Below are 16,527 nucleotides of genomic sequence, written 5' to 3' on the forward strand. Positions count from 1 at the left end.
TAATCAACATTTCTTGAATATATTACTGAATAACTCATTACCTTACACAATTTGCCAGATTCAACACAGTCAGTTGCCTCAAAGGTGAAAGGGATCTGAGGCTGCTGTCTGTTATTCCCTTGCAGTCAGCCATATAAATGTGACTGAGATTTGGATAATTCTTGTCTATATATTTGAAGGATGCATCAGTAACCCTTTTATTTCCTGTTTGTAAAAAAACAGAAGAAAAGGCAAGTATTGTATTTATAATCCCACAAGAGTAAAAGCAAATGATAATGCTGAACCACATTTTTAATATAACAGACCTTCGAATCGGATCTTTCTGAGTTTACAAGTAGAAAGAGCTTTGAAAGTACAATCGGAGATATGCGGTGCACCAGTGAAAACCAGCGATGTAATACGAGAGCACTTTTCAACTAAAGCCTTCAGAAGAAAAAAAACGATTAAATTAATCAAGGGTACAGAACAGGTTTAGCAAGCTAATGAAGTCATTTTTTCCTTCAATATATTAGAGACAGACATGTTAACTATTAATTTTCCTAATTTCAAAGAAAACTGGATTTTTTAATACATTTTAATACACTTACATTTGAGTAATGTGAAAGAATCAGAATTAAATCATATACTAAGAGTATGGGAAAACATGAGAAATGGACTACTGAAAAAAATTACTACATTTGGCAGCTTAGCATGGAGAACTGAACTCAAAGTTTATGCTTAGGCTATAACATCACTAAAAAAAATCCTAACTGTGAAACAAGATTTCTTAGGATATTTAAGGATTCAAATTTTTTCAAGGGTATGTGCATGTGTGGAAACTTTTAAATGATTTTATTACTATTAAAAAAATAACTAAAATGAAAAGTCCATTCATATTTTTCAGTAATTCAAGTCATTAGAACATATACCTATCTTATGAGACAGAAAAGAAAAGGTACTTTCCAAATACCTACTTTTACACAGTTGTCCGTCAGAGTTGGCATGTCATTAATGGTAAGATGTGTAATTCCAGTGCAGCTGTTTGCAATGTGCCTGAAGCCTTTGACTGAAATCTGAATTGTACAAAGTAGAAAATAAAGGGAGAATGCATTAGCATGATAAAAACCCAAGGGAGTAATAACCAAAGATACATCATAATTTTGTTACTATGTTTTAAAATTAACCATAAAATATGGCAGACACAAGAGGGAAAGAAAGAATCTAAACTTGATTTTTTTATTATTTAATTTTTTATTGAGGTGAAATTTATATAACATAAAAATAAGCCATGTAAGCCAGACGCAGCAGTGCATGCCTGTAGTCTCAGCAACTTGGGAGGCTGAGATAGGAGGATCACCTCAGCCAGGAGTTCAAGGGATGCCTGAGGCAACACAGAAAGATCCTAAGTCTTAAAAAAAATTTTTTTAACTAAAAAAAATTAACCACTGACATGTTATTTAATCATTCATAATTTTGTGCAACCAGCACCTATATGTAGTTCCAAAACATTTTCATCATCCAAAAGGAAACCCTGTACCCATTAAGCAATTGCTGCCTATACTCCGTGCCTCCTGGCCCCTGGCATCATTAATCGGTATTCTGTTTCTACAAATTTACCTATTCTGAATATTTCATATAAATGGAATTATACAATATGTGGCCTTTTGCTCCTGGCTTCTTTCACTTACTGTAATGTTTTTGAGGTTCATGCACATTGTAGCATGCATGAACACCTCAATCCTTTTTATGACTGAATAATATCCTATTCAATGGAAAAACTACATTTTAAAAATCCATTAATCTGTTAATGGGTATTTGGATTGTTTCCATCTTTTGGATATTTTGAATACCTACATGCATGTAAATCTATTTGTTTGAATATCAGGTTTCAGTTCTTTTGGGTATATATTTAGGAGGAGAATTGCTGGGTCATATGGTAATTCTATGCTTAATTTTTAAGGAACCAGCAAAATGTTTTCTATAGGGGCTGCACCATTTTACCTACCCACCAGAAATCTGTAAGTGCTCCAATTTCTCCATATCACCAACACTTATTTCCCATTAAAATAAATTTCCTTGTAGGCTTTATGTGGTACCCCACTGTGATTTTCATTTGCATCCCCTTAATGAGTAATGAGATGATTATCTTTTCATGTACTTGCTAGCCATTTGTATATCTTCTTTGGGAAAATGTCTACTCAAGTTATCTGCCTATTTTTTTTTTTTTTAGTTGGGTTGTTTGTCTTTTTGTTGTTGAGTTGTAAGAATTCTTCATATATTCTGGATACAAAGTCCTTATTAGATGTATGATTTGAAATTATCTTCCATTCTGTAGGTTGTCTTCTCATTTTTAAAATCATGTACTTTGATGCATAAACACTTTTAAGTTTGATGAAGTTCAGTTTATCTATTTTTTCTTTTGTTGTTCATGCTTTTGGTGTCATATTTAAGAATGTATTGCTAATTCCAAGGTCATGAAGATTTACCTCCTATTTTTTATTCAAAAGGGTTTATTATTTTGACTCCTATAGTTAGGTTATTGACCATTTTGTATTAATTTTTATATATAGTGTGAGGTAGGGGTCCAACTTCACTTTTTTTTCATGTGGATATACAGTTGCCCCAACACCAGTTGCTGAAGAAAGTATTCTTTTCCCCATTGAATGGTCTCAGCACCCTTTTCAAAAATCAATTGACCATAAACGTATAGATTTATTTCTGGACTGTCAGTTCTACTCCATTGTTCTATATGTCTATCCTTATGCCAGTGCCACACTGTTTTGATTACTGTAGCTTTGTAGTACCGATTTCTTTCTTTTCAACTATCATTATCCACATTAATAGAATGAGCAGTGGCAGAAAGTGTCTGAAATAATGATTGATTCAAAGATCAAAATATTTGCCTATCATGAATTACCTTAAGATAACTTCTTATTTAGACTGTATTTCCTGTAACAGATGGGAAACCAGATTGTGTTCAGATTCAGTAAAGGGAAATTGAGATGCTGCCCAGAAGCAGACATAAGGGGAACTCCCCTGAAGTGTCATCTCCAGAAGAGTATGACAGGGAGAATGAGGAGCAGAGCTACAATGGACCTCTAGGGAGACCTTTGGAGACTTAATGTGTGCCACCTCTCACTAAAGGTGACTTCCAAAGTTCTGTCATCAAAGCCTCCACCTATTCAGAAAGGACTAGCCAAAAGTTAGGGAACTGAGTGGTATATCCCCAGGACAACCAGAGCTCAACTCAAATGTCACTTCCTTAGGAAGTGTTCCTGACCCTTAGATTAGAGCAGTTTCTTGTTATATACTTACATCACCATGTAATTATCATAACTACAATTACATTCATTTTATGATTGATTAGTTATTAAATGAATCCCCTATATACAGCTCCCAGCATGGTGCTTATAACATCAACTGATGAGATAATTGAGTAATATTATTACAAGAATAAATGGAGGAATGTATGAATGGCTTCTGAGAACCATGCATATTCAGTAGGTTCCCCTTCGCAGCAGACACTAATAATATGAGCACCCAGACAAAAGCCAAGGGAATTTTTATAGCTATTGAAATAAAAAGAAAAGAAAGAAAAAAAAAACACTAAGGGAAGCCCTTGTAGCCAGGGGCTGAGCATGCAGGCTTGATTTGCTACAGAAGCCAGGCCTTTGAGTTGGATTATATTTGGACAATTTTTCTACATTTCTAGTATTTTTCTATTGTGCTACAGAAGTCATGCCTTTGGGTGAGATTATACTTGGATTTTTCTAAAGAGCCTTTGGGAAATGTGTTTCTAAAGCCTGAACAAATTTATGGCAACTCGTATGATGGAGTGCAATACAGTTACAAGTTAATGTTTTAGGAGAACAACTGAGCTCATGACATTATTTAAAAGAAAAAGTTGATTATATAAGGCCTTGCTACACAAAATGTGGTCCACAGACCAACAGCATAGGCATTACCTGGGAGCTTGTCCAAAACACAGAATCTTAGCCCACCACCACTGACTTAGAGGCTGCACTTGAACAAGACAGGTGATTTACACACAGACATGACAGTTTGAAAAGTGTTAATTGAGAGGAAATGAAGAGCAAAAAGAAAGTATATCAGTCATGGTTCTCCAGAGAAACAGAACCAATAGGATATACTTACATCCAAGTATATATACATACATACATACATATACACACACACACACAAACATCCGTGTGTGTGTGTGTGTGTGTGTGTGTAGAGAGAAACAGAGAGAGTTAGAAATGTATTTTAAGGAACTGGCCCTGTGATTGTGGGGACTGGCAAATCTGAAATCGATATACCAGACTGGTAGGCTAGAAACTCAGAATTTCTACATTGCAAGTCTTGCAGCAGAATTGCCTCCTCTTCAGGAAACCTCAGTCTTGGAGACCTGTCTTTATTCTTAACAACTTCAACTGAATGAAGTTCACCTACGTTATAGAGGGTAGTCCACTTTACTCCAAGTCTACTGATTAAAATATTTATCACATCTTAAAAACAAAACAAACCTTTGCAATGACATTTACACTGGTGCTTGACCCAACAACTGGGCACTATAGCCTAGCCAAGGTGACATAAAATTAACCAACACAGAAGGAAATACACCAAATACTAAGAGTGATTATCTCTGAAGAGTAGATAGTTTTCTAATTTTCTACAGTGACCATGTATAGTCCGAAAAAAAGAGAAAAAGAAAAAGGCATCTTTGGGGAAAAGATAGCGCAAGAAAGCCCTTGGACAGTTTTTGAATGATCTCCTATCACAGACCTCTCCTTGCAGGGAAACACCAACTAATAAATGGCCCATGATTCTTTATAACTCTTCCTGCAATCTGTGTGTGCCTTATTTTCCTTCAAAGAGATGCTCAGGTACTCTTTTTTTGAATTTCCTACTGTGTTGGACAACTGTGAGAGGATGAATGAATTAAATTTAGGAGAAAGATAAAGTCTGGGAAAGAGTGCAGAGTTTGGCAACAGACAAGACTGAAAAGGATTCCAGGCCAGGCATGGTGGCTCATGCCTGTAATCTCAGCACTTTGGGAGGCCGAGATGGGCGGATCACGAGGTCAGGAGATCGAGACCATCCTGGCTAACAGGGTGAAACCCCATCTCTACTAAAAATACAAAAAAATTAGCCGGGCATGGTGGCACGCACCTGTAGTCCCAGCTACTCAGGAGGCTGAGACAGGAGAAACGCCAGGAAGCAGAGCTTGCGGTGAGCTGAGATCGCGCCACTGCACTCCATCCTGGGCAACAGAGCGAGACTCTGTCTCAAATCCAGGTGGAAGGTAAGCATAAGTGGAGGCAAAGCAGTAGGGGTGCTGGTCTTGGCTGATGTGGCAGGATCACTCTTGGGATGAATAAAAAAAGTTGAGGAGGTAAGGAAGGAGGGAAGGCTAGCAGAAAACCGGTAAGGCAAGAATGAGATAGGATTTTTGTTTATTTTCTTTTATTTTTATTTTTGTACTGCCATGAATTCTTGAGTAAATTTTTATAACTATCCCAGAGCAAAGTCCAGGGGAGATGAATGAGCTTTTCAAAACATGAACAGAGTAGGAGAGAAGAATGCTGGGTTTGGAGTTAGCTAAGCTGGTTTTGAGTCTAGCTCTACCTCTTTCTTGCTTATAACAAAAAGCAGCTTTCAACCCCTCAACTCTTAGTTTCCTCACCCGGAAAATGAGCATAATAATACCTATTTTAGGAAATTATTGAGAAAACAAAATGAGGCAATGTATATAAAAGTGATTAGCTAGCATAATGTCTGGCATGTAATACTGGTATCACTTTTCCTGTTATTGTTTTTCTGGGCACATTTTGCTCCCACGTGAAAGAATCAAGAAGCAGGGGTAGGGGGTCTTGAGAGCTCATTGTAGTGCAGCCCTCACACTGCAAACAAAGAAATGGGATTCAGAGAAGTTGTGTCATTGGAGAACAGGTTCTTTATCTATTCCTCACAACGTGGCCCCAGTGCTGAACATAGTGTCTGATACTGAATGGCTGCTCCAGAAATGTTGAATGAATGAATGGATTATCTTGAGTCACATAGCAGTGGCAGAGCCAAGGCTAGAGGCCACCTCTTCCCATTATGACACACAACCCAAGGTTTGAGAGCTGTTTTCTGTTTGTTTGTTTTCATTTTATTATTATTATTATACTTTAAGTTCTAGGGTACATGTGCACAACGTGCAGGTTACATAAGTATACATGTGCCATGTTGGTTCGCTGCACCCATCAACTCATCATTTACATTAGGTATTTCTCCTAATGCTATCCCTCCCTCAGCCCCCCACCCCAACAGGCCCCAGTGTGTGATGTTCCCCGCCCTGTGTCCAAGTGTTCTCATTGTTCAATTCCCACCTATGAGTGACAACATGCAGTGTTTGGTTTTCTGTCCTTGTGTTAGTTTGCTGAGAATGATGGTTTCCAGCTTCATCCATGTCCCTGCAAAGGACATGAGCTCATCCTTTGTTGTTTTTGATGACAACTCTAAATTCCCCCCTTATCCCAGACCTTAGTTCATAACCCTAACACTAGTATCTCTAATAAAGTTTTCCATAAAACAAACAATCTTTTCTCTCTTGCTTTCTTTGTAACACGTTCATGTCAAGATTTCCTGAACAAGAGGGAAAATGATAGCAAAAAACAGCCACAACTGGTTGATTCCTTACAATACAGCCCAGAACTTGGTGCTATCAAACAATAAGATTAGTATCCAGAAAGTGGGGGGTAGGGGGTAGGGCTCTGAGAAGGGCTCTTTAGCTTTGTCCTGGCATGAAGTACTTAGTTTCCCACACAGTTTATATTAGAATATCCAAAAAGATATTTGGCTAATATTTTATGACTCACATATTCCTCCCAGAATCTTTTAGGCCAAGCAACCATTAGTTGTCCTTTCTCTTCCTAAAATAATGGAGATATAAGTCTGAAGTTAAAAATTCCTCTCTAATGGCAAAAGCAAAATATTTTATCAAGTTAAAATTCCAGGTGTCATCACAGCTGATACCTGTGTGTTTTCTGTGTAGGATTTTTACACCTGAAATCCGACTCCTGTTTGGTTGTAAAGTGATTCTGGCTTCCATTTTACACCAACTGGAGCCCTGTCACCCTGTCCTTTGCTGGTTAAGCCCCCATTGATTGGGAAGTTGAGGAACTTGGCCTCACCAGTGGTGTTCCAACCACAAGTCCCAGCAGACAGCTACTGCTGCTGATGGGGGCAGAGGAGCTTTGGTGATCACAGTCAAATTCTCTCCAGCTGCCTCTGGGTGGGTCTCAACCCATCATCATGAGAAGACAGACCTGTCCGTAAAGGAAATGAGTTGTCAGTGAGCCACATACTCACTAAACACCAAAGTGCAAAGCACAAAGGACTAGCTCAGATCCCTCTTTGCCACTCTAAGGTAGTAAAAAGGAAGAGATTTAGAGACAGAGATGGTAACATCATACGAAGCTTCCACTTCCCACACATCCTTTACAACAGTGCCTGTGAGTCGGCTAGCTCAGCAGCACAGAAAAGACATATATGCAGAGCTAGACCCTCTAAGGCAGCTGGAAATATCCATCTGAGATAGACATGGCCATGCTGTGGTCCTGTACCACCTCCAACTGTTTCTCACATTCTCACAGCACTGCATCCAATGACTAATAGGTAGTGTGATGACTTTAGTCATATCCATATATTCTTCATGTCCTCTTAGTGACCTCAAAGGAGCCTGACTTAGCAAGCAGAATGAACTGTTGGAGAGAAAAACAAAGCTTTCCTTCAAAACTATCACGGAATATAGTTTTACTGCATTCAAATGCACCACAAGCATCTTTAATAGCAACACTTCCCGGGGACTGTGCTACAAGGGTTTGACAGACTCTCAAATATCATGTCCTCTATAGGGACAGGAAGAAGGGTCTGGTAATTGTCTTTCTTGAGGTCCTGCCAACCCCTCTTTGGATGATCCTGTATTGTCCAGGTCTATATATTGTTCACAGTCATCCCCATCTCTATGGTCTGAAATCCTATCCATTCACTATGCACTTCATCCTGGTAGCCCTCCCTGATCACCTCAGGTAGACATGTTTCGAACTCTTACATCTGAGCACCAAAGCCTGTAGTCTACACTCTGCATTTTATATCCTCTGCCTTATATGACAGTTACCTGCACACATGTCTAGTATCCTTGCCAAGAAGCACAGACAGCATCTTAGCCATCACCGTATCCTTTACAGTACAGCACAGTACCTGGTGCAGAGTGTTTGTTAATAGACCAAGTAGTTGTTGAATGAATTATTTGTAGAATATAAATGAGAATTAGTAGTTCCAAAGGGATGGTAGTCAATATGGTCAGTTGTTAAACATTGCCATATTTATATAAAAACACTGGACAATCAAACATTTAAAAAAATTAATTTTCCAGTGTGAATGAGGAACCAGGACACAAGCTGAGTGAAGCCTACAGATGCCAGGAAGGCTTGCATGCTTGCCAACTCTGTGTGCATTTACTGCACAATGACTCAGAGCTGGGATCTGTCAGAAGCAGGCTGATCCATCCTAAACTTCACCATTCTTGTCTAGAATACACTAATTGGTTCTTCTCCTCAACCAGTGGCCAAATTGCTCATAGTTTCCCTTGTATTACTGAGAGAATCACAACCATAATACTTTCTTTTTACAACACAATGATCCACAGAGCTACTTGGTTTGTCTAGATTTATTGAACTAGATGGTGGCTTTACAGCTACAGTTCTAACCACATGCTTCACCCAGGTCCAAGACCAAAACAGAGTTTTGTGAACAGTTCATGAAATTCTGTGTCACTTCACAAGATAGGGAGAATAGAAGAAGAAATCAAAATAAGTATGTTTCCAGAAAGAATAACATTTTTTTTAAACCTTTTTTTCAGGAATAGGAAACATGATCTTAGTCCCCTGAGACTCATCATTTTGTCATCTCATTCTTCAAGATGTAAAAATTGTTGCCAGATGTTTCATTTTTACCACTTAATATAATAAACATCCTTATACATTTTGCCTACAAAGAGATTATATTAACCTGTGGATGTTAAACAATAGGTGTTTGTTACTTTAATTTTTAATTTTCACTATGAACATAACTCTATGCTATGTTCCAACAAATAATTTTAACAACCATTTAAATTTATATAAGTCCTATTTACAAGACATATAAAAATGTTTTCATAAATTCTACAATTTTTTTTCAACACAGGTTGAAGTCTAGTTCAGAAAGGACACAAAGCATTCCTCTAACAGGGAAACTGAAGCACAATAACTGACCCAGAAAAAGCAGGAATTGCACTGTGATTTTTTTGACTCATGACTACTTTTCTACTAGAACTCCTCCTTATTAAATGATACTTAAAACCACATATTTTTTCAAATACAAAATGCAACAGTTTTTTTTTTACTGTATGCAGTATAGCACTTTATAGTTTCACAAATTATATTCTTATATTAAAAACCAAGGTAGTACATACTCAATATGTATCACTTCCTCATTATTTTACCACACTAGCATTATCTATGTTCTTGATGATATTAATGTCTATCGTTTCTCTAGAATATTACATAATAATGTGCTACTGCATATGTCTTCTCAATTTCCTGTTCAGTGACCTCCGGTTGGTAGCTTAAAATAGGCCATGGTGAGAGTATTTACACCACAGAATTCAGCCAACACTAAAAAGTCAGGCTTTTCCTGCCCTTTATTATTCCATAGAAAAAAGGAAAATGGAATCAGCCAAATATAAGTGCATTACAATTTTGAATTTAACTGTTTCCAATTCATTTTGATACAAAATCTGTTCATTCACAACTGGTTTAGCTGGTCACAAAACTCTTGTTGTTCCAATTAACACTTATTGACAGACTTCCAAATCTATACCTTCACTCCCAGCTCTCTTCCAAGGACCAGACTTCTACTTCCAATTTATTCTTGTCATTTATACCCAGATGTGTCACAGGAACCTGAAATTTGGCCTTTCCAAAATAAGATTCATTATTCTTTTTTCCCCACTCTTGCTCCTTTTTTGGTTATCTTGTCTAGTTACCATATAGAAATACAAAATCCTAAAGCTGAAAAAGACCTCAGAGATTATTTCGCCCAGCCTAGCCATTCGACAGGTGAAGGAATTGAGGCAGAAAAACCAAGTAACTCCAAGGCTGCATAACTGGTCAATGGCATAACAAGAAATAGATCCCAGGTCTCCTAACTTCAAGAAAGGAGAGGGCGGGCGCGGTGGCTCATGCCTGTAATCCCAGCACCTTGGGAGGCCGAGGCAGGCGGATCCCAAGGTCAGGAGATTGAGACCATCCTGGCTAACACAGTGAAACCCCGTCTCTACAGAAAATACAAAAAAATTAGCTGGGCATGGTGGCAGGTGCCTGTAGTACCAGCTGCTGGTAGGAGAACGAGGCAGGAGAATGGAATAAACCCGGGAAGCGGAGCCTGCAGTGAGCCCAGATCACGTCACTGCACTCCAGCCTGGGCGACAGAGCAAGACTCCGTCTCAAAAAAAAAAAAAAAAAGAAAGGAGAAAGATGAGGGGGGAATGGGGGAGGGGGAGAGGAAGGAGAGGGGAAAGGGGAAGGGAGAGAAGAGAGGAAGAAAGAAAAAGAAAGAGGAAGGAAGGGGAAAGAAAGAAAGAAAGAGAGAAAGAGAAAGAAAGAAAGAGAGAGAGAGGGAGGGAGGGAGAGAGAAAGAAGAAAGAAAGAAAAGAAAGAAAGAAAAGAAAGAAAGAAAGAAAGAGGAAAGAAAAGAAAAGGAAGAGACAAATTCCTCCCCTGACTCTTGCTTTGCTTATGCAATCTCCATTCAATTTGGCTAGTACATTCATCCCTGGACATGCCTGTGTGGCTTTCTCCAACCTCCAACACAAATCCCAGGGGTGAACAAGTAAGACCTTCCATGATCTCTGCTTCTCTGAAAGGGGAAGGTTGGAATTTATGTAACCTAGAGAGAACTGAAATGATCTTGGAATCTTCAGTTTGCAGTTTGTACAGCCTACCTTTAAGTTTTGTGGGCTCTAGAGATTTAACAGTACAAGAACTGATAAGCCATTATTACTGCACTGAGTATTATAATCATTCAAACATTCATAGAATACTGTCCCTTTTCATTTTTTGTTGATTTGTGCATAGTGATTAAAATATAATTGGTGAAAAAATAGAGTGCACATGGTGACTCTCGCCTGTAATCCTGGCACTTTGGGAGGCTGAGGTGGGAGGATCGCTTGAGCCCAGGAGTTTGAGACCAGCCTGGACTGCATATCGAGACCCATTTCTAGAAAAAAAATTTGAAAAGAATTAACCAGGCTTGGTAGCATGTGCCTGTAATCCCAACTACTTGGGAGGCTTGAGGCAGGAGGATCCATTGAGCTCAGGAGTTTGAAGCTACAGTGAGCTATGATAACACCACTGTACTACAGCCTGGGTCACAGAGAAAGACTTTGTCTCTTAAAAAATAAAAAGAGAGAGAGAGAGAGACAGACAGAAAATACTTTCACTTTATATTTCATAGCTTCCTAGGCACTTTTCTTCCTATAAATTTAAAGAAATATCAGACTCGACCTTAACAAGAAAAGAGATCATCAAGCCTTGCTCTAGCAAGTTATCAACTTCTCCACTACATAACAGGCATCTCTGAAACACACCCTGGGGAGGCACGCCCTGACCCTGGCCACAGTCTCATTCATTCGTCAAGCTTATCAAAGTCCTACTATGAGCCAGGTATTGTATTATTTGCTAAGGATACAGATACACAATTATATAAGGCATCACCCCTGTTTTCAAACAACTCACCTTGGGGAGGAGAGCAGACAAGCAAGCAGATAATTGAATATGTAGATGAAAAGTACAATGATAAAAGTATACACAAGAGGGATACTAACCCAGCTTGGAGTAGGGCAAGGAATGGCTTAGCGAGGCCCTTCTAGAGAAGGCTGTGATTGAACAGAACCTTAAAGGATAAAGTGCAAGTTAACGGAGGAAAGGGACAGTAGCAGGATGTCCAGGCAGAGGGCAAAAGGTGAGCCTAGTGAAACAACTGAGGCTGGAAATGAAGAACGGGGAGGCACCAAAGCAGAAACCCCTATGGCAAGCTCCCCTACTGTCTGGTTTCACTATCCTAAATGTAAACATATAAATCTGAAACATGGTCCAAACTCCTCACTTTTCATCCAGCTTCTTCTCCAACTCCACATTCAGAGTTGTTGGCTTCTAGGCATTTGGGTTTGAGCCTGAGTTTTGCTGGACCCCAGCCTTGCTTCCCAGCATGTCTGTGGTTGTTCCATGCCTGGCTTCCTGCAGAGGGCCATAACTCACCGTTGCACACAGTTGAAGATACATGAATCTGTAGGGAAAGTGGCTACCCCATGATAATGTCAATGGGAGAATCTTTGGAGTTACACATAAACAGAGTAGAGGATAAAGGGAAAGTAAAACCAGGAATCATCACCCTCCCAATTGGCACCTTCTTATGTACAAGTAGGATGGCTTTGTTCTCCCCATTAAAACTCTTACTCCTACTCATATTTTCCATTCTGAGACTCCGAGAGAAACATGGACATATTTTAGAGAGCTCTGAAATGAACTGGGAACTAATGTGAATCTCCTTGGAGCATTTTAGCTAGCACATTTTATCCATTCATTCATGGGAATATTTAAGGAAAGACTTAGAGGAAGTTAACCATACAGATATCTGTAGAAAGATTCCAGACAGGGGGAACAGTCAGTGTGAAACCCTGCAGCATGAGCCTGCTTATGTTTCTGAAGAAGAGAAAAGAAGTCAGTGTGGCTGCAGCAGAGTAGGCAAGAAGGAGAACAGGAAATGCTGTCAAAGGGGCAACTGAAGATGAGGCAGATTTCTCAGGGCCTTGTAGGTCCTTCCAAGGCTTTTCTTTTATTAAATGAATAAGAAGGCTTGCCAGGTATTTAAGCAAAGGAAGGACATTGACTTGGGTTTTTAAAGGATGCCTCTAGACACTGAGTTGAAAGCAGACTTGCAGGAGGCAGGGGTGAAAGCAGGAAGGCCAATTAGGAGGCTATTGCAATAACCAGGCAAGAGATCATGGTGACTTGGACTGGGGTGGTGGCTGTGGAGATGGTTAGATCCTGATTAGATTATGCAGGAATAGTCAACTGCACTTCCTAACAGAGTGGATGTGGCGTGAGAGAAAACAGTCAAGGGTAATATCTTAGTTTGCTAGATTGGCTGTAATAAAGTACCACAAACTGGATGGCTTCAACACAGAAGTGTATTCTCTGGTTCTGGAGGCACAAATTCTGAGATCAAGAATTTGGTAAAGTTGGTTCCCTCTGAGGGCTGTGAGGAAGGATTTGTTCCAAGCCCCTCTCCTCGGCTTACAGATGGCCATTTCAGGTTCACAAAGCATTCTCCCTGTATGCTTGTGTCTGTGTCCAAATTTCCTTCTTGCATAAGAACAGCCATCATACTGGATTAGGGCCCACCCTTAAAGACCTCATCTTAATTAATTACACCTGCAATTACCCTATTTCCAAATAAGGTCATGTTCTGAGGTACTATTGGGTGTTAGGACTTCAACATATAAATGTTGTTCATTTCATCAATGAAAATGGATTCCATCAATCCATAATAGATGGTGCCAAGATTTTTGGCCTAAGCAACTACAAAGATGGAGCTGCCATTAACTGAGATGGGGAGGACTGTAGGGGGAGCAAGGAGCAGGAATTTTTTTTTTTTTAAGATACAAGAGTCTAAATTTTGAGAGAAATGTTTGGGTTGGAGATATATAAATCATATATATGATATATATATACTTTTAAATACATATATTACATATATGTATATATGTGTATCTATATGAGTAAATATGGTATATGTGTGTATATATATGATTTTATATACATATGAGTGCTCATTATTGTAGGTGATATAAAGCCATGAGACAAGATGAGATCATCAAGGGAGTAGATACAGTCAGAGAAGGGAAATGGATCAAGGACTGAACCCTGGGGCCCTCTGTGCTTAAGGGATTGAGAGATGAGGAGGTAACTTCAAGAGGCACTTTAAGAAATACTATTAAAAGTAGGAAAAGAGAAAGATCTATAGCACAATATAATTTATGAGAACATAAGAATGCATAGAGATTTAAGGAAACATAAAACAAATTAGAGGGGTTGCTTGTGTAGGGGGAGGGGAATAGAAATGGGAAATATGAACAAAAGGAAATAAAAATAAACAAGAGAGGGGCCTTGCACAGACTGATTATGGAAGTTTGCCATGAACTGAGAGTATAATTAAATCTGCTCTTGGTATCTGAGTTCCAAAATAAACAAAATAAATCCAATGTGAAATAAAATAGAAATCCCTGGTTATGTTTTTTTCCCTCGGGTTCTTTTTCTTCCCTGTACAATATTGCAGAGGAAACACAGCATTTTTAAACTTATTAACTTATTTTAGTGAGAATAGTCACCATAGAAACTCCTTATTGAGTTCTGACACTTTGATCAAAGAATATTTGAAAAAAGGGGAATTGAGTGAAACCTAATTACTGTGGAAGTGAATATAAGATGACTTAAATACTTATTGCTAGTTTCTGAGAAGAAATGAATACTTATCAGCATAAAAACCCACTCCAAGTTTGAACGCTGTTCTCCCACTCTTTTTGTAATATGCTTAGAGCATTGCTATAAAAATTAATTACATGGGTAAAAATAGGGAGTAAGTATGGGGAGCCACAGCATCAGCTTTCCTGCAGAAACCACATCTCTAAGTTTTCTAAATCATAACAGTGTCATTAGGAATGGCACAACCAATTTGGAAAACTAACAATATCAACTAAAGCCAAACACACACACCTGCAACCCAGCCACTCGACTCCTATATACACACACATAATGTGTATATAGCCACCCATGTATATATATAGTGTGTATATATATACCCATGTATATATAAACACACACACATACATATATCCAACAAAAATGTCTACTGCGTTCACCAAAAGCAACATACATGAATGTTCATTGCACTTTGTATACTTTTCTTCTCTCTTTTTGAGATAGGATCTTGCTCTGTTACCCAGGCTGCAGTGCAATGGCGCGATCATGGCTCACTGCAGCCTCAGACTACAGGCACGTGCCCCCGTGCCCAGCTAACTTTTTTTATTATTTGTAGAGAAATGGTTTCCCTATGTTGCTCAGGCTGGACTCGAACTCCTGGGTCTCGATCCTCCCACCTCAGTCTCCCAAAGTGTGGGGATTACAAGCATGAGCCACCGTGCCTGGTCACTTTCCTATATTATATTTTGGCCAAACTTACCCCAGAAAAGTCATTAGGGAAGTTTCTTTGTTCATTAGGTCCCAACTGTCAGTGCCAGAAAAGTGGGAAGTAGATTTCATCTGGCATCTTGGATGTTAAGGATTACTCTGTGGTCAATCACAAGCATGTTGAAAGCAACAAATTCAGATATATCGTTCAAATATGAGCATGTGAATAATGGCGAGAAACCTTCACAACTTTTTCTCTTGCACTCAGTTATTTTCCCGAGTAAGCCTCTCCCTAAAGCACATCTGGAAGTATTTTTTTTATTTTTATTTATTTAATTTAATTTATTAATTATTTATTTTGAAACAGTCTCACTCTGTCACCCAGGCTGAAATGCAGTGGCATAATCTCGGCTCACTGCAACCTCTGTCTTCCAGGTTCAAGAATTCTCCTGCCTCAGCCTCCTGGGTAGCTGGGATTACAGGCATGCATCGCCATACTTGGCTAATTTTTGTAATTTTAGTAGAGACAGGGTTTCACCATTTTGGGCAGGCTGGTCTCGAACTCCTGACTTCAAGTGATCTGTCCACCTTGGCCTCCCAAAGTGCTGGAATTATAGGTGTGAGCCACCATGCCCAGTCTGGAATTATTCTTTTAAACCCCAAATGAAAGCTAAATAGAAACTACAGACTCACCAGAGTCGTACCAGTTTCTTTCAGTTGCAATGATGGAGACCCAACATAAGCTAGCTTAGCTAGAATGGGAATGAATGGTGTCTTTACTCACAAGTCCAGTTAAACAACATATCATCTCTCTTCAAACACGCCATCTCTCCCTCTTGGTAGGCTTCTTTGTGAAGATTTCATTCTCTCTCCCACAGCAAACAAATTTCCTCTGTGCTGCTGGAGAAGAGAACCACAAAGTGGCCTAGACCTATACGCTCCAGGCCCTGCAACCTCAAGGAGCACAGAATTTATATTTCCCAATGTTAAGTATGCAGATGATTCTGAATTGTTTTGTTAGGGTTACACGCCCTTCCTGGACAAATCTTAACTCCTGGAGATGGAATTCATCATTGGCCATGCCTGGATCAAATGACTAGTAGTCATGGGAAAATACTAATATCAGTACATGTAAGTACAATTGCAAGTTATGATATTCATTAGAAAATCAGTCACATTAATTAAAGAACCTACAGTGTGTATCTAATCCCCAAAGAGACTGGGCATGGTAGCTCATGCCTGTAATCCCAGCACTTTGGGAGGACGAGATGGG

At 39.1% G+C, this 16,527-nt stretch overlaps 1 protein-coding gene across 5 annotated transcripts in view; it reads right to left on the bottom strand.

Moving 5' to 3' along the window:
- The window catches only part of FBXL13 (F-box and leucine-rich repeat protein 13), a 317,665-nt gene that overhangs the window by 78,880 nt on the left and 222,258 nt on the right, over window positions 1–16,527 (bottom strand). For all 5 annotated transcript variants that reach the window (XR_001000225.1, XM_011927739.1, XM_011927738.1 and 2 more), the window contains 3 exons: window positions 954–1,052; window positions 306–423; window positions 42–204 (listed from right to left, as the gene is read on the bottom strand). Coding sequence is in view for 4 of the 5 variants with exons in the window: in XM_011927739.1 (XP_011783129.1) it covers window positions 42–204; window positions 306–423; window positions 954–1,052 (380 nt within the window). In the remaining variant the exon portion in view is untranslated. The remainder of the gene's footprint in view (window positions 1–41; window positions 205–305; window positions 424–953; window positions 1,053–16,527) is intronic.

The sequence above is a fragment of the Colobus angolensis genome, unplaced genomic scaffold (genome assembly GCF_000951035.1).
Source record: "Colobus angolensis palliatus isolate OR3802 unplaced genomic scaffold, Cang.pa_1.0 Scaffold74, whole genome shotgun sequence".
Taxonomy (NCBI): Eukaryota; Metazoa; Chordata; class Mammalia; order Primates; family Cercopithecidae; genus Colobus; species Colobus angolensis.